The 23,870-nt window shown below is 35.7% G+C and overlaps 1 protein-coding gene and 1 long non-coding RNA gene across 3 annotated transcripts; both read right to left on the reverse strand.

Moving 5' to 3' along the window:
• Positions 1-854: 854 nt before the first annotated feature.
• LOC127838369 (uncharacterized) lies at positions 855-14,677 on the reverse strand. 2 transcript variants are annotated; one of them, XR_008029789.1, is made up of 4 exons: positions 13,986-14,677; positions 13,563-13,645; positions 2,200-2,318; positions 855-1,001 (listed from the first exon to the last, which is right to left on the reverse strand). It is a non-coding gene; the product is annotated as an uncharacterized LOC127838369 (long non-coding RNA). The 2 variants fall into 2 exon arrangements; XR_008029788.1 differs by lacking the exons at positions 13,563-13,645; positions 13,986-14,677 and adding an exon at positions 7,329-7,399.
• Positions 14,678-16,417: 1,740 nt separating this feature from the next.
• LOC127838171 (uncharacterized) lies at positions 16,418-21,544 on the reverse strand. The gene is made up of 3 exons (XM_052365750.1): positions 19,840-21,544; positions 17,649-18,960; positions 16,418-16,509 (listed from the first exon to the last, which is right to left on the reverse strand). Exons 1-3 carry the CDS (start codon positions 19,915-19,917, stop codon positions 16,418-16,420), a joined length of 1,482 nt encoding a protein of 493 aa, XP_052221710.1. The 5' UTR covers positions 19,918-21,544.
• Positions 21,545-23,870: the final 2,326 nt, after the last annotated feature.

Here is a 23,870-nt window from a genome sequence, read left to right on the forward strand (position 1 = left end):
ATATACACGATTTAACCATACAGACAAGAGGCTAACTAATATGAACATAAAAAAACCCATAAACGTTGAGCCCGTTTGTTGACATATGTTGACTCAGACAGTTAAGAAATGATCGCAGAATATTTTGATTCTCGCAAAGAAACTTTAATCAATCATGTTATCTTTCATTTGGTGGAATATTAGAATAACCGTATATTGAAAAGTCAACACTGTATAACTCTTTGATCACGTCAACAATATCTTTGCTGACGCCATCATACGCTTTTCTTAACGCATTTTCTCGTTGAATTATACGTTCTTCCGACGACAAAGTATACTTGAATATTTCCGCCTAAATTATATCGGATACTTGGGACGTCCGAGTTGTTTCGAAAAGACTCGAACGTGCCTTGTGGATATCCTCGGTCCTCGCGAATATAGCCCTGTAGCCACAATATACTACATTTTTCATTTTGTACAAATGCACTTATTTTCACATGAACAATCTAATAACAACGAATTTTCTTGACGAGCATTCTGAGCTGATTCGAATAAAAAAGATATGTTATTGACAAAGCATAAAAGGAATTAAACAAATCTAAATCGACTGTTTTCACCAATATTTTTCGGCCGTTTTCTAGAGGAATGTAACCTGTTTTCGAGCAATTTTTTTAATATAGCCTGTAACTCCATAATTTTGAAGTGATTACCTAATGAACACCTATGCTAACCTTATCAATACCTTCAAAATATAAAACCAGAACAACTGTCTTAATTGAACAGTATACCTTCGAGTAAAATATGATGATTTTCTGAACGATTATTAAGTATAATTTAACCTGGATCTGGAAAGAGCGCCATATCCTTCGAGTGGCCTCCAGCCATGGCATACACCAGCTTATCTCGGTCGCAGAACTCCGCTCTAGGATTGTGGCCACAATTCCCGGCAAGGATGACTGGATCCGCTTGCCCTCCAGCGTATGCATGATGAAGTTGTATTTTTCTGACGAGACGTTCAGCTTCTGTAATAAGACGCCGATATCGTTTGAAAATGTTTCTTGTTTTACAATGTACTGAGCGTTAACCTCACAAGGTCCGCAAATAGAATAAATCGGTGCCCAGTAATCATCTAAAGATTTGCCTGATTTCGCCTCGTTCAAAATCCATTGCAGAAATTCTTGAAAAGAAACATCAGTTGCGCATTTGTTTATGCTTAGAACAGCGTAATTTGTGTTTATTATAATGGGCAAATATGATTTGTCGATAAAGCCGAGTAAAGCCGAGAATATGGGTCACGTGTCGGGAGAATTGTTGAAACTTTGGCACTCTTCACGTACGTGAATGAGGAAGAAAAAGTGTAACGACCGGCGTGTAGAGACCTGTGTTTCTTTTCCTAAAGCTTCTTTCCAAAATTGACTCCATTGTCAAGAGTTGTGAATAACAATGTCCAAAAAGTGGACCCAACTTTTGGCACTATGCAATATCCGATATTGTTAACCTTAGAATGAAAAAACCGTCCACGTTCCGTTCCCTTATAAGTTGCATTGAGTAAAACGTCCTTAAAGCACGTTGTGCTTAAATGCCTTGACCTCCGTTCCAGTTCATTTAATTGACTGACCATAAGAGTGTCCTTGCTAATAAGAACACTGTTGTCTGAGTTTGTGTGAGAATAACCACCCGGCGAGCCGCCAGATGCAGTTGTAGATGAAGTATGTGGCCTCGTGTTCTGAAATATGGCCGGTTGCGGTGGCCACGGAGGTAGCGAAGCGCCGAGCGTCGGAAGTTGCAAAGACAGGGGGACGGGCGTTGACATAGTCAATGTGTCGTTTCTCGGTCGAGTGTCAGTATGCTGGTGCAAGTGTCTTTAACACCAGAAGAAAAACAAAACGCTTTATTTCACTCCAGATTCAAAACTGAATATTGAAAGTAAAACACACAGGTTCTTTAATGAAGAGGAAAAAACTCTTGCACAATCTGAAAATTTTGGCACCAATAAAGGAAGATTAACATTAGGCTCAGGATATCAAAATGGTAGCGTTTCCTGAAGTTAAACCTTCGGTTTTAAATGTTCTAAAGAAATACAAAAATAAGATCCAAAACATTAACAGTCCCCGCATGGAACTTACTTAATTTGTAAAGCGAATCACAGTAAGCCGGGACATTTATTCTATACATTAATAACTACTGCAATTAGTTATAAATTACAGTGATAATACATACCCGGGGTAAAATATAACGACATCTGTCTACCGGACATGACATAGACGACCATGAGCAACAATGCCACCCCAGTTGACAGTTGTTTCAAATACGGACGTACAACTGATAGGATTCCCATTCTGTAAAGCAAACATTACATTGTTGGTTATATCTGGGGGCTGACGAGGTCAAAGCGTAGTCTGTTTGTCTACGACGTCGGGTTTATGTTTCACTACGAAACGTAGTGTCAAAATACATGCCCTCTAAGTCCAGATTGGTGGAAGAAATGGTGTTTAAACAGGTAAAATTATGCTTTTGTATAACAAAACTCTGAATTTAAGCACAATGACATTTCATAGGTCTGTTACATCAAATAATGTTCCAACATGTGTCAGATTTGTGCGGTTAAACATGAAATAAACCGCTGATTTGTCAAATCAAAGTAGAGTTTCAATTTAAAGGGATCTTTTCACGCTTTGGTAAATTGACAAAATTGAAAAAAGTTGTTTCAGATTCGCAAATTTTCGTTTTAGTTATGATATTTGTGAGGAAACAGTAATACTGAACATTTACCATGGTCTAATATAGCCATTATATGCATCTTTTGACGATTTTAAAACCTAAAAATTATAAAGCGTTGCAACGCGAAACGATTGAATAATTTGGAGAGTTCTGTTTTTGTCGTTAAATTTTGTGAAACTACGAAGATTGCTTATATAAGGTATAAAATACGTGAGGGATGTGTACTCGGCGGAATAGCTCAGTAGGCTAAAGCGTTTTTACTTCAGGACTCTGGCAGGACACCAGGGGTCACTGGTTCGAAACCTGCTCCGGGCAATGTTCTTTTCCTTTTTTTAATTTTATTCTTGATTTTTTACTGGAGCTTTTACGATCCAATGTTTACATTTATCAATATAAAGCATTTAATGAATAAGTTAAAAAATGTCAAAATCTGTGAAAAGGCCCCTTTAACAAATGCAATAAAGGTTTACAACTGTGTTTAATTGACAAAATTTTACAATTTCCATATTGATCTATGTATTGTTACGCCATTTGTATGTTTAGAAATGTGTAGTGTGACCCAGTTATCAGGAATAAAGGCTGAATAGTATTATTAGGCATGACCATGTGTCTGACAGTATACGTATATACGCATGAAACTTCGTTAAGTAACCTATTCATAACATGTGTAGTTCTTTGCACAACCAATACATACTCTGTGCAAAGCATTTGAATGATTAAAATATATGTTCCTAACATGTTTTGTAATTTAAAATGTTTATTGTACAGCGTATCAAAGTAACATGTAGTTTCATTTAGGTTAAGTTACTGTAATTGGCTATTGTAACATAATAACCAACTTATGCATTACTTTAAATCAAAATATTCCGATTTTAGCTCAACATCAATGTTAAGGTTGCTACGCGCATTTGTAATTAGTTTATTATTGAAAATAAGTACCCACCATTACTGGATGTTCCGTTCTCTAATCCATAAATTCCAGAAAAGATGAAACTCGCCTAATTTAGTTGTGTATTGCCATAATGTTTCGTAGTAAAACATATACCCGACGTCGTAGACAAACGGACTACGCTTTGACCTCGTCAGCCCCGAGTGGTTATTGCTGTTGCCCTGTGGTTGGCATTTACCACATGATAAAACACTAATGTACTTATGTATTCATTTCTCAAATATTAGTGATTATATGTTGGTATTTTATGTGTATGTATGTAGTTATTACTTTCGGCAGACAACAGTAAAATTGGACCTTATTATAACATCTTAACTGCTACAACGAGCGATTAGGAGACTCATAATTATTAATTGATGTACTTTTGTAGCGTAATTACGTTATTAATATAGAGATATTATCCAATAATTGAGCCCACTAAACAAACGATAAAACAATACACATAATCAGCGTGGGGGTTTCTGTAGATAACAAATATGGATTTTGGTTTATTCCATCGTGACCAGATTAAACAAATGAACCACCTAAGCGTATTTCTTATGTAGCTCTTGAAATTGATAATCTTTTGAAACTAAACATCTTATGTTTGAATGCTTGTACCAACGAGCATTTGGAGCTATTAACATCGGCTTCAAAACGTTTCTCGAGCATAATGTTTGACATCAAATATATTGTATATTCATCTTGTATACATGTTATGACACTTATTAGGCTATTTTGCATAACGTCTTTGTAGATGCTTTATTTATGGTAAACTTATTTATTAAATATAACTCACCAATTATTGATCTTTAATCAAGTATAGGGAGAAGTAACAGTTTATTTCGACATGTGTTAACTTTAAATTCCTTATGTAGCTAAATAAAATTATTCTCTGACGAAAACGGAAAAGATTAATGATTGCTCGGAAATTAAAGAAGCAATCTTACGACGTCAATCTCAGTATTTAGACGTTCAGAAGGATAAAAATGTTTTGATAAGAGTTTGCATATCAAACAAACTGCGAAACTTAATTGGGAATATCAATCTTCTAAACAGTAGAATAAACGAGGATATCAGTAAAACTGACGGATGCTCCCCGATGATGCTTTGTCGATATATGGGTAAATTGGGTGGAAAAAAGTGTGACCTTGAGAAAATCTATTATTAGCCTCGATGACCTTGACCCCAGACCCCAGTGACCTTAAACCTCATCAAAAGGTAGAGGTCTATGCAAGGCACCTACATGCAAAATATGTCAGAGATCGGTCAAATATTGAAGGCGCTATAAGTAACTGTAACCAAAGTGTGACTTCGAGAAAATGTATTATTAACCTCGTTGACCTTGACCCCAGTGACCTCAAACCAAATCAAAAGGTAGAGGTCCATGCTAGGTACCTACATGCCAAGTATGGAAGAGATCGATAAAATATTGAAGGTGCTATGAGAAACTGTGACACAAGTGTGACTGAACATCTATTATTAGCCTCCGTGACGTTGACCCTAGTGACGTCAAACCTCGTCAAAAGATAGAGGTCCATGCAACGTACCTACATGCCAAATATGTAAGAGATCGGTAAAATATTAAAGGCGCTACGAGAAACTGTAACACAAATGTGGCGGGACATCTATTATTAGCCTTGGTGACCTTGACCCCAGTGAAGTCAAACCTCATCAAAACGTAGTGGTCAATGCAAGGTACCTACATGCCAAATATGTAAGAGATCGGTAGAATATTGAATGTGCTATTAGAAACTGTAACAAAAGTGTGACGGAAAATCTATTATTAATAGCCTCGGTGACATTGACCTTGACCCCAGTGACGTTAAACCGCATGAAAAGGTAGAGGTCTATGCAAGGTACATGCATGCCAAATATGTAAGAGACCGGTAAAATATTGAAGGCGCTATCAGAAACTGTACAAAAAAGTGTGAAGGAAGTACGAACTGGCAACTCATTATATACTAATACATAGTGCCAGTTACGCGGTATCGGTAGTTTTTAGACTATACTTACGAGGTCAATATAAAAAACGGGTCTGTTTACAACGCCGCGTTCTAGGCACCTTTAATTACTATGAGGGGGTGTAGGGGAGGTTATGCAATCAAATGGCACAATAAGGTCTTATATCGAAAACCACAATCACGTCTGAAATTGAAATTTTATATACCTCGCAACTAATGTCGCTTAGATTTCCTTGTATGAGACGTTAAATAAATGAAGTATTTATACATAATACTATATTAGGTACCCCTATATAACTTAATTCGTGTCAATATCGGATAAAAAGGGTATGGAGATACATGTGTTTAAAGTGGGAACCCCATGTCCTATTTTTAAATCAGAGACCCCGTAACTGGCCAATCGAAAATAAGGTCATTATTTCCCAAAATTGCTAGAGGAGTTTCCGAAATTGTAAACATGCAAATTATGTTTTTTTTTATTAGACATATTGGGCATCTCTCAAATAGAAAGCAACGAGCTCTAATATTATTAAGAATGCACCACAATGTGTCTTTAAAAACTTCTGCACAATGAAAAAAAACCCTGTTTCAAAAACTTAAAAAAACACGGTCTTTCCAAAATGAGCAGTTATCGCGCATGAAATTCCCAATTAGAAATGATAGGGCCTCCTAATTTCATTTTGAAAAGCCCCGCAGACAAAACTTTTTCCAACGTAAGTTTTCATTTACCTCTCTTAATCGCGAATAGTTTGCTGTGGAAAGCTTTCTCAAAACTCAACTTATGTTTCACCTCTCTTAATCGTGAATAGTTTGCTGTGGAAAGCTTTCTCAAAACTCAACTGATGTTTTACCTCTCTTAATCGAGAACAGTTAGCTGTGGAAAGCTTTCTCCAAACTCAACTCTTGTTTTACCTCTCTTAATCGAGAATAATAGTCCAACACATCCTTCTCCTTTCCTCGTTTTCTTTGACCTCTTTTAAGCGTGAAAACTAAGTCACGCAACGACTTTTTATAACACAAGTTTACTTTTCCCTCGCTTTATCGTGGCCTTCTTTTCACAATTATGTTTACGTATCGTACCGGTGAATAATATGCCATATACAATTTTTCCCTTATATTGTTAGAATTATAATAATGCTTTTCGATGGGAATTGACTAACAAATAGCAACACTTGCAATTGTGAATGCCTAAATAGAACGAATGGAGAGAATTCGCACATTTTTCATTGTCAATCTGTTAGAAGTCAATAAATTTGATCATGACATGTTTGTGTTCTTTTATAATATGTATTTTTATATTTCTTGCGTGAAGAAATAAACATTGGACAAGTAAAAAATGAAATTTGTCCTGAAGAACATTACAGTGTACGCATTTTCTGTTTCATATATCGTGCGGAATTAGTTTTGTGAAGACGAACACGAGTTGAAATGAAGAACGCCCCGTAAATCATATAACAACATTCAGAAAACATAACCTACATTTGGAAAAGCGACAATTAGTGAATTACTGAAATCTTCAACTGAAAAATGGCGTCCACATTCAGTCTTAGTCACAACTCAACGAAATAATCGAACATAATTAGACTCTATAATGACACGTAACACGCTATTGGGATAATGCAAATATCGATTAAAACTGAAACTCTGCTGTACTTAAGATTGATGCCTCTATTTGTCAAATTGAGCTTTAACATGATTCATCGAACAGCAAAATTAATAGTAAAAGACACACTTACCTCTATGACAACTTTAAACCATATATGACTTTTTAATATAAACCCTTCGCGTCCGAATAGTTGTCTCTAAAAGTCTAGCTTAAACTGGTGGTTTTCGTCACAGAAATTACGTCACATGAACTATGGCATAACTTGCGTAATCAATTGAATGCAAATGCAAATACGGAAAGCTGGTTCTGTAATAAATTTAAGAGAAATAATAAACTACTATGATACGTGCAAATGCCCGCCGCGCAGAAGCGGGTGTCGAACGCTATTTGTATAAGCTTTCTGACTTAAATACATACATAGTATTTAAAATATCTGCAAGACTCGACCAAATTTCTACCCGCGTCATAAATTTTCGCGACGCATTCAAAAAGCACTTGAGCTACATGGACGCTTCGACAAATGCTACATCACTCCAGTATGTGCATACCTCGGGAAAAATACGCTAGGAATGTCATTATTTTGTAGCACATTCTTTTCTATCTTCTTGCATTATAATTTTTACTATCTTAAATTATAGTGCTTATATATATTTACGACTGTGTGCTCTCATTTGATTTGCTTCTTGTTTTCTGATTCCCGTTCTTAAGGGAATAAGCCTTAGTCCCAGACTGGTTAACCACAAATCGCGATAGTATTTTCCAAATATAATTTTGGTAAATTTAACCCGCCTAAAATGCACAGTACATTAGGTAGGTCATATTACTCGAAATAAACTATAAAGTCATCATTTTAGTAAACAAGGCTCAAAATGCTCCTAATTCGCGCAAAAAGGTACCTTGCACCTTCTTGTTTCAATTTCAGATGTTACCGTATTGCACCAAGTGGGGGATTTAACAAAATAACAGGTTACAGTTTTGTAACAAATCAGGCTCAGCACGAACACAATAACGGCACGGCGTTATTTTATTCTAAGCCCGTTATATAAAAAACTATCAGACAGTAACCTGTTATTTTCTTTATGCAGTAATATAATATTCCATACGACAATCGTATATTTTAAGTGTGTTATTTTCCATTAATTTTATATTTATGAGATCACTTACTTAAGGTGTTTTCAGACGATTCCCGGAGTTTAAACTTACTACTTCTCAGAATACCCAACTAAAATATTAATATATTTATAAATTTAAAGGCTAAAAGCCCAAACAAATATAAATTATTATGTTTTAATAAAGAAGACATAACCTAAAATACACATTGATTTATCATTATAAGGAATAATAAATTAATTTTCATGCTCGCACTCCATTATCGAAACTCACCGTCCAAATTTGGTTATTTCATATATTATTTTGAATACGTTTGAAGCGCTCAATTATTTAGCGCAGTATTTGGCTCCCGCATGTAATCCTAACTAAACATTTTACAATTGCTTTGCAGTTGTACCCCACGTTACGAATTAAAGGGCCGGGATACTGGGTTCTCTTTGGATTCCTATCCGTCTGTTGCTGTCTTTCTGCAGACAAACTTGTGCACAGACGTTGCCCTTAACTGTTGAGCGTACAACATTCAAAATTGCAATTTCTTATAACATCATTCTATGGCTTCATGAATTTAAATATTAACTATTAGCAAAATAACTTCCTTAGAAACGGAATGCCCACATGAGTTATATTTGGTCTTTTACCTCGTGTAGTAGTCATTTATGAAGTTTTGTTATCTTATCCCAATGGGGTTAACAGTGGCCACGCCCTGGGGCAAAACAAGGTAATAAAGACTGATATAGAAAAGTAGCTTAACATATCTTTTTATCTGAAACCAAAACTATTGATATTTAATTTGGGGTGTGTAACGTCGTATTTCTTCAACACAAGTTGTTCAAGTTATGCCCATATGGCTCAAGATGACCACTTCCCGGGGGTCATGTGATTAATATAGCTTCATTTTTATCAGAGTAAAAATTGTTTAAATCGCGGGAACATACCTGTAATTTTTGGTATATAAAATTGTGCACTAGTCCTTTGCAAGGTTATCTCAAAACATACATCTTATGTCAAAACTGTCCGCGCTAACGGGGATGAATTTAAATTACATATGTTGTGTTGCTGTTTGTGTACTCTATACACTCATATTATTGAACAGTCCATGAACACTCTTGTGAGCTTGATTTTATTTCCACTGAATCACGGGCAGTCCCGGATTACCCATTAGGCAGAGTTGGCAACTGCCTTTGGGCCCCACGACTGTTTGGGGCCCATTGAGACCGCGACAAAAGATTGTTAATTTTCTTAAGCTTATTAAATGAATTGACATTTATCAATTGTATGTTCCGTTTAAAGGTTTGACATTTTCTAACCAAGTAACAATCATCTATTATTAGCAAACCGTATTGTTTTCTTAAATTCTTCATTCAATAATTATTATGTTGTATTGGCATTCCGGTATTTAAGTGAGATGTTTTACCTAAACAATGGAGTTGTCTTTCTTATATCTTGCCCGTTTTGGGACTGGTAGGCTTATTTAAACGAGTGAAGTTTTCTTTAAGACTTACTTTAAGCAATATGCCGGATAAGGGCCTGTGGCGTGGACCCCAAACGTTTCACTGCCTATGTGCCTGAACGGCTTAATCGATTCCACTGAAGAAGGGAGTCCAAAAGAATATTAAATTCATTCTGTCCGTCCATCCACAGATAATTTTATAGGTAAAATGGAATATAATTGTGTGAACAAAAGACTGATGGGTAAATGGCATGACAATTTCTACAACAACACCTTAAAAACGTGTTCTTTATAACCACAAGGCCAAACTTGTAAAACCGGTTTAAATCCACTTTTTATAGCTGTGTATTAATAATTGCAATATAATTCATCAACATTATTTAGTTAAGTTGTGTTTCGATTATTTATTTCACAACATTAAATTGTCGTCGCCTGATTTTGCTACAGGGAAATTTAAAATTGAATGAAAAAAAATCATGTATTACATATTTAGATTTTGTAATATATTTTATCGTGTGTTTAACAGTTCTTCGAATACAAGATTAACGCGTTTTTTTATAAGTCGTTTTAAAAGAAATGTTCGACCAATGGCAGATCTGATAATTTTCTACAATTTCATTGAAATGACATTAATTGTATTCGTATTATTAAGCGACATATACATCTATTGTATAAGTGTATTGCACAAATGTTTAAAATAACACTAACATAAAGGATCTGTTTCCTTTCGAATGTTTGAACTGACTGCTGACAGTTCTACTAAATACTATACCGAATACTGGGTATGTTCATTTATTTGTGTTGTACTTTCTTCTTGTACTAAATACTATACCGAATACTAGGTATTTTCATTTATTTGTGTTGTACTTTCTTCTTGTACTAAATACTATACCGAATACTCGGTATTTTTATTTATTTGTGTTGTACTTGCTTCTTGTATTAAATACTATACCGGATACTGGGTATTTTCATTTATTTGTGTTGTACTTGCTTCATGTATATGTTGATCGATGTAAATCAGTATGTCGATATTATTTCAATTGTATGAGCCGCGTTCTGAGAAAAATTGGCTTAATGCATGTGCGTAAAGTGTCGTCCCAGATTAGCCTGTGTAGTCCGCACAGGCTAATCAGGGACAACACTTTCCGCCTAAACTTGATTTTCGGTAAGGAGGGACTTCTTTGAAACCAGAAATACCATAAAAGCGGAAAGTGTCGTCCCTGATTAGCCTGTGCGGACTGCACAGGTTTATCGGGGGCGACACTTTACGCCCAAACATTATGCCCAGATTTCTCAGAACGCGACTCGTATAATTTAAACTTAATTGGCAATCAGGGGATATTAAACTACACGTATTTGCTGTAAAATTACTTTTTTTCTGTTGATTGTGGAAAAAACGGACACATTGCATTATCAATATTAATAGATTTTATGATTCTGGTGATGATGATGTTGTTGTTGATTATTATTATGTTTATCATTATTGTGATGAAATACAATAGTGTTGGTAGTAGTAGTGTGGAGTAGGTTGAGGCTATGATGACTTTGGCAATGGTGTAGCGTATCAGTTCTTAATTGAGTGCATACCCAATAGCCATGTAAATAGAGCATAATACGCTAAATAGTCTGTATGTAACGCTGACCATAATTTAAACCCCTGGCCAAAACTAGATCTGCCCGACAGGCAGCAAAAGGAAGTTCAGCTTGCATTAGGTCGCTTCTGGGGGATAACTCTTGTTTGTCCGACATTGGCCCTTAAAGGTGCATACCCAATAGCCATGTAAATAGAGCATAATACGCTAAATAAGATGTATTTGACGCCGAGCCTTATTCAACCCCGGGCCGGAACTAAATCAGCCCGACAGGTAGCAAACAGGAGTTCAGCGTGCAATTAGGTCACTTCCGGTAGATAAGTCTTGTTTGTCCGAAAGGGTTACTTAAAATTGCATACTCACTCGCCGCTTTGTAAATAAATAGAGCTTAATAAGCTAAATAGGCTGTATGTAACGCTGGCCATAATTAAAACTCCGGGCAAAAACTAGATCAGCCCGACAGGCAGCAAAAGGGTGATCAGCTTGCATTTAGTCGCTTCCGGGAGATAACTCTTGTTTGTCCGATATTGGCCCTTAAAGATGTATACCCAATGGCCATATAAATAGAGCATTATACGCTAAATAAGATGTATTTGACGCCGAACCTTATTCAACCACGGGCCGGAACTAGATCAGCCCGACAGGCAGCAAACAGGAGTTCAGCGTGCACTAGGTTACTTCCGGGAAATAAGTCTTGTTTGTCCGAAAGGGTTCCTTAAAATTGCAAACTCACTCGCCTTGTAAATAAATAGAGCTTAATACGTTAAATAGGCTGTAGATGACGCCGATTCTAATTAAAACCCCGGGCCGAAACTAGATCAGCCCGACAGGCAGCCTACGGCAGCTCAGCGTGCAAGAGGTCGCTTTCGGGGGAAAACTCTTGTTTGTCCGAAAGGGCCCCGCAAAGGGGCATACCCACTCACCATGGGAATAATGCACACACGGATAATATATTCTTCGACTATGCACCAAACTTACATAATTGGCTAAGTAGGCTAAATAAGCTTAATATTTCAGCTAAATAGGTAAAATATGCTAAAAGGATGTATGCATCAACCTTTGTACTTAACCGACTTAATAGGCTGAATAGGCTAAATAGGCTGAATTTTCTATATAGGCTAAATCGCTATCATGTTTGATAACACCGTTAAAACTAGTTTCACATCTGAAAATATACAAATACAACATTTAAATAAAACATGAGCCAGGCCTTTTTTAACTCTAATAGACATATAGTAATACACGTACTAAATCTTCCTTCTTTGAAAAGCATGGTTTAAGCATGTGCCCCGATCAATTCGCAAGTTTGGTCAGTATTATCGAAATATCTGGATCATTACGTTTCACATATGTCTCCGGAAAGTTTGTGGGATTGTATCTTCAAGTAGAAAACACGACATCTAGATAGATGGCATTAACGGTATTTGAACAAATGCTCGACCCGATCATTCGCGAATCCGTAAATTGTTTAACCGAACATTATCCCATGTGTAAAATGCATCACTTCCGGACAAAGACTCAAACGCGATGCTCAAAACGCGACTAAATTATTTATATGAGTAGAAACTTACAATTACTGTTGTAGTATAAATTGGTACGAATACGAAAAATGTTAACTTGTTCACAATTAAGTTCTTTAAAGGAACTTGTTCAAAGATTTTCGTGTTTTTGAAAATGTCTAATATATATGCACTTAACGAAATGAATGTGATATTTGATGCATTATCAGGGGCGTAGGTAATGTGGCAACAGTGCGTTGGCCGCCGCCCCAATATTTTGGCTTGTCGTCGTTAAATAAATAAAACGCAAAATCCCCCAAAAATCACTTAACTCTAGCATGTTTTGAGCGGTCTCTTACGGCTATGGCATTAAAAGAAAATTGAGGAATACAGAGTAAAAGCTGGTGTGAATATGTGTTCAGAGAAAATCCCGTAGGCAGAAAGTGTCGTCTCTAATAAGCCTGTGCGTGTTGCGTATAGCACAGGCTTATCTGTGACGTTAATTTACACACAGTCTTTAAGCCCCGTTTCCACCGAGCGCCGCTCAAATGTGTCTCGTACGAAACTATAAAGCTCTGTAAAATGATCAGGAAAACTATGGACAACCAGCCTAGATTGCTTTATCATAACACGTGACTGATCTCATCAAAAAACACACACAGGTAATACAAAAATCTATTTATTATTTAAATAATTTTCTTATCACAACTTACATGTACATTCCAAACTGCACCCTTCTTGTCAAAAGATCTGCAGCACTTGGCTCGAACAAAGCATCCCCTAGGATGGACTTTCACTGAAATAAAATTATAAAATATTTAACGTACATAAACACACATTCGTGTGTCCATAACACTTTAAACAGTAAAACAGTGAAAAATTATATTCAACAAGTGTCCATGTCGTTAGTACCTAAGTCAATATCTTTTGCCCGAGGCCAAGGACTATAGTCATGAAATAAAAATGCATTAAATTGTTTTAATCAAACGTCAAACAGAATGTTAACAAGAAAATACAATCTTACAGATTTTCAAATAGTGTAAACAATCTCCAACAGAAAATCGTCGGTCGATCTATATTTATCAATGTCACAATGACCTGTCACGGTTAGTTGAGATTTTGACATGTGTGTTTACCTTCGATACCGTGCACATGGTGTCCGAAAAAATGCCTGTATCCTCTATCTAGATGCTTGCTTGGAACCTTTGAGTGTTTGTTTATAATTTCCTGCACTTCTCCCATAGAAATATTTGGAATTGGTTTCAGATTTCGGGTCCAACCAACATCACTTAATCCTTGTTTTGCCGTCGCCATTTTTTTTCTGAGCACGGACCGTGTTAATCAACCATGCGTTATCAGCCTCGTTTTGAGATAATCGATACCGAGGCGTGAATAAAGTCTATAAGCCTGTGCGTATTGCGTATTGCACAGGCTTATCTGGGACTTCAATTTACACACACTCATTAAGCCCCATTTCCACAGAGCGCCGCTCAAATGTGTCTCGTACGAAACTGTAAAGCTCTGTAAAATGATCAGGAAAACTATGGACAACCAACCTAGATTCCTTTATCATAACACGTGACTGGTATCGTCTGGGAATAGGCTCACGACGGACAGTCGACTTCCGGGAGTTAAAATATCATATTATTCGGCTTTTCAAAGCACTGGAATCGTGGTCACGTGGTAAGAAATGTGCGTCTTAGTAGACGCGCGTGCGTTAGTTTCGACAAGTTGACAAATCCGTTTTGTTCATTCGGAAGTTCTATCTAATCGCTGTTAAATCGACGTATTACATGTATGTACCAACAATATCATGTTTGTAGCCTGTATTGAAAAGTTATGTTTAGCGCAGTGCTCGTGGTGCAATACCGGTGTATACACAATGCTATTCACTAAATTGTACGACTAGTATTAAAAATACGCTGTGATGTATAACGGATCGATTTCATTAATCGATACCAAGCGATATTAACACGTGTGCGGTAGTACCCTCATTAATTCTGGATGATTTAATGAGCCCCGTTATAGGGAAACGGAGCTTTATGCATGTGCGTAAAGTGTCCGCACGTGTTAATATGGAACGTCACTTCGCTTAAACAACATTTCCGCCAATAAGAGAAACCATTTAAGCGACGCCAACATGCGTTACGACCGTTTTCGCAAAACACGGCTCTTATGCTTCTTGTTTTCGCAAAATACTCATGTTTAAATGTTTGTCTTTACGTTTTAGGATTGCTCAATATGTAAATATCTCAATATGTACATCATAGATTACATGTCTTAATAGTTGTATATGTTTTATATATAAATATATAAATGTACTTAGAAATATGCTTGAATATATCATATATGATACAAATATGTGTGCGATGGATTCATATTGTATTAACGTTAAAAATAAAACGTGAAATTTATTTATTAAAATTAGCAGAACTATTTTATGAAAAAACCTTGTCATTGTTTTATTCTAAATATCATCAGTAAGGATTCAAAATTCATATGGATATTTACAAGAACAGCCGTGTCGCGTGCAAGCGATACATTTACGTAAGGGAGACAAACGCGCTTGCAGTTAACAACATGCATACAGCAAGTGGTCTCCATTCTTCAAGCAGAAAAGTGAATGTCTAGTGAACAAAAATGTTTTTTCTTACCGCATGCACACAAACGTATTCAAAATTAAAGTCACAGCAAGTACCCCTACTGAGATTTAGTCTTCAAATGAATAGTTTTAATTGTAGAGAGTGTAGAATTGAACACCAAAAATATTTAAAATACCTTAACTTGAACTAGACAGTAGCTGGAAAAAGCATTATTGTTGTCCTAAACTTATTTTGAATGTAAACAGCACTATTTTGACAGATATATCAAAACCTCTTTTGTATGAATTTTTTGCTCTTCGTTCAAATATATTGTTCTTGACTGTGATTAAAATAATATAATGGAATAACATATGTTTGTTATCATATATTGGAAGAAATAATTTATTCATGCACAGCTGTACAAATTAAAGTCTAACAGTTAAAGGAAATTACAAATTAAGCACTTTACATAAAACTCTACATAATAAACATTTTAAATTTAATATTTCACATTCTACCGTTCACATTGAACTATTGTTTCGTTTACAATAACAAGTTTACATTAAACATTTCACTCGAAATATAACCATTCAATGTTTCACATTTAACTTGTCATATATACCTTTTCACAGTCAAATGTTCATTTAAACCATCGTTTCCTTCACAAGACCCGTTTTTATTTCGGATGTTTTCGGAGAAAATCCGAGGTATTGTCAAAAGCCAGCTCGTCGTGTCGTGTCGTGTCTTTCCGCCGTCCGCCATACTAAAATCTTAACATTGTCTCTAACATCAAAGTGCCTCCACTTCAACTTTAAAACTTCATATGTAGATGCACCTTGATGAGTTCTACACGCCATACCCATTTTGGAGTCACTAGGTCAAAGGCCAAGGTCACTGTTACCTCTAAAAAACATTCTTACAAGCTTTCATGTATTCAAAACTGCACCAGCAGCCGAGCGTTGGCACCCGTTATGTGGTGTTCTTGTTTAGTTAAACGTTAATGTCGCGCCCATTTTTGGGGCCAGATAGAAGCCCAGGCTTTCCTCCAGATCATCAAGGGAGACAACGGAAGGGATTCCTGGTCAATGACGATAATCTGGTGACAATGATCGTGTTCAAGTAGCGGTTCTTTGGGGTCGACCGGTATGAAAATTGTAGTTGTATGATGGGGGGGATCTATTCAGATTGCGCATCAGTATCAAATGGTGAAAATTAGGCCTTTTAGAATTCAACATACCAAGAAAGGTCTTCAAATTAACTTGATTCAATAGGGAACTACAAACACGTCAACATGTATCCATATTTATGACAAAAAAACAAAAAGAATATATAATTCACGGATAAAATACATTATAAACTATTTGATACATCAACTGCAAAATTAAGCTTCAACAACAAAATGGGTAAAAAGGAAAATCTATACTAACTGTATTATTAAATTCTTAGTAAATTTGCGTAAAAGATTTTCAAGCGCACACAATTACCACATATACAATTCAGCAGTCAGATTCATGAAATCGTATCTCGACAATAACATTTCAGTTTGACATATGAAGCAACATCTTAACGAAATGCATGTGCAGACGTTTGATCAAAGAACACAATTCTTCTTAACATATTGTCAACCCTTTTATCTCGAAATGAACATCGTCATGACACACATGTACAAGCTAATGAAGAGCATGCTTAAAGGGTGCATCGTTTCGTGGTATCGATGAAATGTCCCCAAAATTACTTTTAATTAGAAAGTACAAAAACACATCATTATACTTAATGGAGAAAGATTGGCATGTTGTTCTCTTATATTGACACACATATTAAACCTGCTTGCACATTTAACGTTATCTTGATTGGGTTACAACTCGTGCATTAAGGCATGTCAAACAAAACACATATGGACATAGTTTAAGACCCTAGATAGCATGCAACATGGGGATACAATTATACTTGTTTGAAAATTATTTTATCTTGAAATGTTATCAATGTTTTAAATCAGCACTTCATCATCGTTTCGTCGTTTCATATACATTATAGGAACAATAAATTTTCACAATTTAATATGAACTGTTTTGTTCATGAAGTGTACATTTCCAATGTATTCTGCCAAACAATACATATCAATTATCAACAGACGATAATTTCTTACATCTATATATGTGAGTTTTAAGTGCAAGTCAAATGGCTTTTGATATGTGTACTCGTTTTACATCAACATACTTTCCCATACATTGTAAGGATCATTTTCTCGACCCCCTTCCATAATGATCCTCATCATAACTTCTCTCGAAATCTCAAGCTGACGTCTGCCTAGTGCCTGTATAATAGCATCCCTCTCTACATCCATGCCAAGGAAGAATCTGTTCGTCAATATCAGCTCCAGCAACTCCAGCTCTATTTTCCTCTCGCTGTACCATCGTAGTGGCTCAGGGTGAGCAATAAGAGCTTGTCGTATCTTCGGTAGTCTCAATATGATCCTATGTCCTTCTTTCATCATTTCATCAATAGTGGCTATCCAAGAAAGTTTTTGTTCATGCTCCAGAGCACAGGCTGCCATCAGATTTCGCTCTGGAATCATGTAATAGGGCAGCTCTTTCGTATCTATAGCAACTCTTAGCGCATATAATCCTTCATGCAGCCAGTGAAACAAACTTCTTTCATGAAACAATGACTGCGGATTATTTTCTGCTATCCATAATACAATGTTCTTCACCGTGAACGATGTAACCTCTTTCTTTTGTGGTTTTAGTACATCATTTTTCACCATTTTTAATAGAACATACAGTTTCACTTGAGTGTCATGGAGATTGTTTACCAGTACGTTTTCTCCGGTGTTGAAACACATTCTCCATTCAACATGTTCATAATCGCTGCCTTTAACTCCAACAGGAGAAACAAATGCTCCTAGTGATTCAACCTCCTGAACGACGGCAGGTGATGGCCAGTTGCGGGGTCTTGTCGCCCATCTTGTTAGGATGCTGGGGCAGTAAAAATGTAGTGCATACACATGATCTTCGTGTCCATTACCACCAACTGTATATGGCGTTGACGGTCCGGCACGCTTATGTTGTACTGTGCCGTCAACAGGTTTAAGGTTCGAACACTGATCTACATATAGGTCGCTGCTTAAGAGTCCGCGACCATTTCCATCATCACACAAGGCATTGTACACTACAGTAGGAATACGTGTACCGTATCTCTCAAGTAGCAGACTACAATGTCTAGGGTAACTAATACGACTGCATGATCTGAATATGTTCGTCTCGCCAGGAACGTTACTTGAATCAACTCCTTCTTCTAAACAGATGACACGTTTTGTTACACACATGTAGTCTCTATCACTCTCCAGGTAGCTGGTCAGACCCTCAGCCTTGCTACCCGTGGTGATCCACGTTACACTACCACGCGCCCTTGCAGTAAAAATCTTGTCATGCACCTTGTATGCGTCTCTTCGCGCCTGTCGGATGTGAGTCCCATAGCCCAGAACATTCATCAAAGTACACGTCTCTGCTGAGGCAAATTCGAATCGAAACTGAAATGTGTTTTATACAAAGTGATATTCATGTTTATAAATAGCATGTTACTGTCACATTTTATAATACAGTAAGTGAGGCTAAGAAACAAAATAACGGCGAGCCTTGCACAGCCGATGTTTTATTTGTTCTGAGCCTGATATATTACAAAACGATTGGAAAGTAACCTGGTTTTCTGTGTTCCATACATCCATGCCCACATCATACAATAAATGATAACATATAATTACTTACTACGGTTTATTTCTAAGCGGGCATTCACTTGCAGCATGACGTCATACGTCATGAGATTCAGGGCTTATCATTATAAGATAAGATTTATGTCTATGTTTATTTTGTTTAAAAAATTTATAAATTCTTGGGTCGACAGGTTTATTTTATTTTATGTTTCAGATTTGCAAAGCGTCGCTGCAGTTATGTTACGTATGAGGAAAACCCTGAAATCATAAAGCATTGCAAACGCGAAACGATTGAATAATGTTGAGAGTTCTGTTGTTGCGTGGTCGTGCGTGGATTACATAAATAAAGTATAACATACACAACTAACTACATAAGCATGAATGACAGAGTGGTTTAAGTACTAGACTTAAAGTCACAGGGTAGGTGGTTAGAGCTCATATGTGGATTTTTTAAATTTGATTCTCGTTTGATGCTTAAACTCTTTTGTTTTGATATTTACATTTATCAATTTAAAGCATGTAAATGCAAATTTCAAAACATAGCTAAATCTATGAACAAGTCCTATTTTAACATTATGTGATGAAATAAAAGAAATATACTTATAATTGCGATATTTTAAACCATAGAATGTGTTAATATATCAATTCAAGTATTTATCGTTTTAATAGAATTAATCTTAACGCGATGGACCACCTTACCAGATCGTGACCGCTTGACACACTGCCCTGTCTAAGGACCCATCCTGGTACATCACGTCTGGTACCTCCATCAGCCATTTATACAGTGCTGCAGTTAGATTCGATATGCCACATAGCAGATGAGTTTACATCACAATCATGTATAAAGAGATCTGTTGACCGTATATCCATACTAATGTCTGCACAAATATACAGGTGTTTGACAGGAAATCAAGAGTGTTAAATAGAACAAATACGATCATGAATATCATAATAATATGTAAACTGATCCGCATGGACATGTCTGCACCATCAAATCAGTGGCAATGAAATGAGCGAAGTATTGTAATATTAATGCAAATGCATTTGGTGTTGTATTTACGTAATATTTCGTTAAAACGTGCGAATTTGGATTCATCCGCTCATTACCTTACTATGTAATATCGGTAAAAAGTTTAATTATAACTTAAAATATAAGAATATATTCGTCGGGATATTGCATTATAAAATTATTGGCTATCTGATGCGATTAAAAAATATATATGTTTAATTGGCTGCATACCTCTTAAATACGTTTGTTTGTCAATTCATGTTTAATATTTTTGAATTCATGTGTTTATAGGTTATGTTGACATATACGATTATTTCAGAATAATATTATGAATAATACAGAAAGTAAGAAAATACATTACCACGTGCGAGGCCTAAATATACGAGCGTCCGTTTTTGGTCCAAGAATTTTTTCTCGCACGTGAACTTTACTTAAATGACCGTGGCTTAAATAGCGGCTGTTATGATTGCCTTCTTTCAGACGGCCAAATATATAGGATACTTAGACAATAACCCACTTCAGAGCTTGGCCAGTCGTCTAGACTATATCATTTTTATTACGTGCAGATTAATACTTAAGATACATGTTGGCACATGTGTCCATGCACCAGTAAACTTATTTATTTTAGCATGCGGATGTGCATGGTATAATAATCCAAATAGTTTTCCAAACAGTTTCATTTTATGAAGAGAAGACTATTATATCCAGTATTCAACACTTAATACAACTCATGTGATCGTTGTTTGCTCAGGAACTACTTAAAAGTTCACCGGATATTCTGTAAGAATACACAAAGTATCCGTGGTATGGAACATATACTAAAAAGTAGCCCGAAGTATGGCTGATGACTTTTAGCGTATATCCATACCTGGGGTACATTGCAGCATATACAAGAGTACCCGGGGTACTTTTAGGTAGTACCTGAGTCGACAACAAAAATTGAGCCGTAACAAATAAGGCCGGTAAAAATTGAAGCAGACAATCTTGCAGTTAGGTAGATTTACACGTAGTTTGAATGCCCGTGAAGCTATATTAATTATGAATTCTTACTTTTCGTATTCGGCGCTTGATAATAACGACCACAATGTGGTCGCTACTCAAAAGACACAGGAAGATTTCTTGCAAACAATGTTTGTTTTATTCGACTGTTTTGCCCCATGAATATATCATCTCTTAATAATGGTTAAGTGCTTAAATAGACAATCCCATATTCGATAGATTGACTGCCATATTGGCTATCACGTGAACCGTCGCCTTTACGGTACTGAAGAAATTGGCAGATTACAACTTTATCATACTCTACTCCCGCTTCTTATTAATAAACAGCATTTAAGGAATTATCACACTAAGACAGAATACAAGTGAAACATGAAACAAAGTTTCGATATGAATCACGTCGTTAATCCATTAGTTAATTAACAAATAAACACGATATATTAATAAAATATATGTCACCGCAATACTATTCAGTGACAACACGTATTGTTAACGGCTGAGTTACCTGTTTAAGCACATATTTCAGCATTGCCTTTGCCTACATTGTGTTCTATAATTATACAGGTTATATCAATGTCTAAAGTCTGAAGCAAACGTTGAGCTTTATGCGTATATAGTGCCGGAGATATTAATTTCGAATCTTTAAAAATTTAAGGCCGCGGTAGACAATTTAATTGAAAAGTAGATATATGCCTTTTTTAACCTGTATTATTTCTTTATAAATGCCGTTCTTATATGGTTCCGAAAATAATTAATAATCAGTATTAATTATTGTAAGATTCAAGACTTTTTCATTGAATGGTACATATCTTTGTTTGTCTGAACAAGAGGTCGCACGGGTTCGATCGCCACTGTGGGAGCGTTCTTAAGATATTCCCCATAGACACCAAGTACTGAATCTAGTCACAGGACTCGAGGGCGTTTCAAATAAGCCTTAAGCTTTTTAGGCAATCGAGCTAAAATAAATAGGTTTAAAAACGGAATTTTATTTCGTTTTTAATATTTCCGTGTTTAAGTGTAATTTTAAATATCATATACAAATCTATAAACGAAATGAAATTTTTGATTTTAACTAAAACTGGTCCGGAAATATTTATTATCGAAACTCGCAACTTTTTTATCAATATTATGTATCTAGTAATGTCTTTAACTAATTTAAAATTATAGTTATAGGCAATAGCTGATATACACTTTTCAATAAAAAAACGTCTGCTATCTTACACTATTTTGCTAATTAATACTTGTTCATTTAAAATCACACAATTTATTTCCGGCTAGAGATTTGTGTATTAGCTTAAGAGCAATCAAGACATGATATTAATGAAAACGCACATTGTTTTCTTTATAAAACAAACAACAAAACAAACCGTCCTGTCGTTTTAGATTTTCAAAAAGTGTACTTGAGTGAACCATCTTCGCTGTTATAATCATGTGTAGTCTATCAACCATTCTTCTTAAACATAATCACAAGTCAATGGGCACAGGCACACATTACATTTTTCATCGTATGTAATGCGACTTGGTACTCGTTTAAAACGAAAAATCGTAAGAAAAACGCAAGCAATTAACTGCGAAATCACGATTTTCGTAAAACATTTACACACCACGTAAACATTCTTCTACGAAAACGGCCGCTATATTTAACGACAGTTAAGACGTTTTGCATCGAGTCAAATTCAAACAATTATATCTAAGCTTAACATGGAAACTATCTCCCTTTTAAATCTACAACTACAATACATAGTTTCACGATAATCTTATAAAAATCGAATCAATATTTAAGTCACCCTACTTCTTTTTTATCAGTTGCAAAGTAGCATTACCGAAACGACTAATGGCCCTAAAAACAATGAAGCCAACTGAACTATTAATAAGCGAATTTTTCTGAGGGCTGCTCCGCATTTTAATACTCAAAAGGTTTGTGTCCATATCGTCTGTCCAGTTTTGATATAGATTTTTAAATAAATCCAACGAAAACGGTAGTGTATAGAATTATTCAATAAAACAACGTTAAGTGGTCCTTGTCAAATTTCCATCAAAGAATGAAAGTTTACTGAAAAAAGCTCCGTAAAAACAAGGGTACATGGTTGTACATTTTAAGGTAAATGCACATGTTAAAGCAAGTTTAAATGGACCTCAGTGTGTTTTTTTATGCCGAGCCATTAGAGCCTCCTTAAACTGCTCGTGAAACTTTCCGTAGAAAAAAAAACACTTATCATATATATTGGCGGTTTTGCTGATCTATTGGGTCTTTAAAAATAAGAAAATGGTCGTTTATTCTTGTCATTTATTAACAAAATAAATCCAAACTAATGATTCACTTTTAAAATGGCTTCAAAATATGATGATATGTCTTAATGTTTCATTTAAATACATTTACGATAGGTATAGATTTGGTATATTCCCAATGTATGAACATGCTGGAATTTTCAAATTTCTGCGATCTTTAATTATATATATTGTGATTTATGTTATCGTTGAAGACAATACATACATTATGTTTCATCAACGAACTCGTAAAGGCATTGTACATTAAATGCGCCTGCATAAATATACGTATTTTGTAACCGATAAAATAAGTGACGCAGTCTGAAAAAAAAACGTAATTTTAACGCGATCCGTCAGCAGTCGTAAGCATTAGTGAGTCTTCAAAATTCATTCTAACATTTTGAGATTGTAATATTTATAACTTTAATAAGTATACGATATAATTATTAATTGAAAT

The sequence above is a fragment of the Dreissena polymorpha genome, chromosome 7 (genome assembly GCF_020536995.1).
Source record: "Dreissena polymorpha isolate Duluth1 chromosome 7, UMN_Dpol_1.0, whole genome shotgun sequence".
NCBI lineage: Eukaryota > Metazoa > Mollusca > Bivalvia > Myida > Dreissenidae > Dreissena > Dreissena polymorpha.

Excerpts from the sequence above, each read along its gene's own strand:
- LOC127838171 (XM_052365750.1), bottom strand. The coding sequence starts at position 19,917 with ATGGCTGATGGAGGTACCAGACGTGATGTACCAGGATGGGTCCTTAGA. Across the intron at positions 18,961-19,839 it reads TGTCAAGCGGTCACGATCTG|TTTCGATTCGAATTTGCCTC; the intron begins GTAAGGTGGTCC and ends AACACATTTCAG. Across the intron at positions 16,510-17,648 it reads TCCTTACAATGTATGGGAAA|GAATCCCTTCCGTTGTCTCC; the intron begins GTATGTTGATGT and ends GTCATTGACCAG.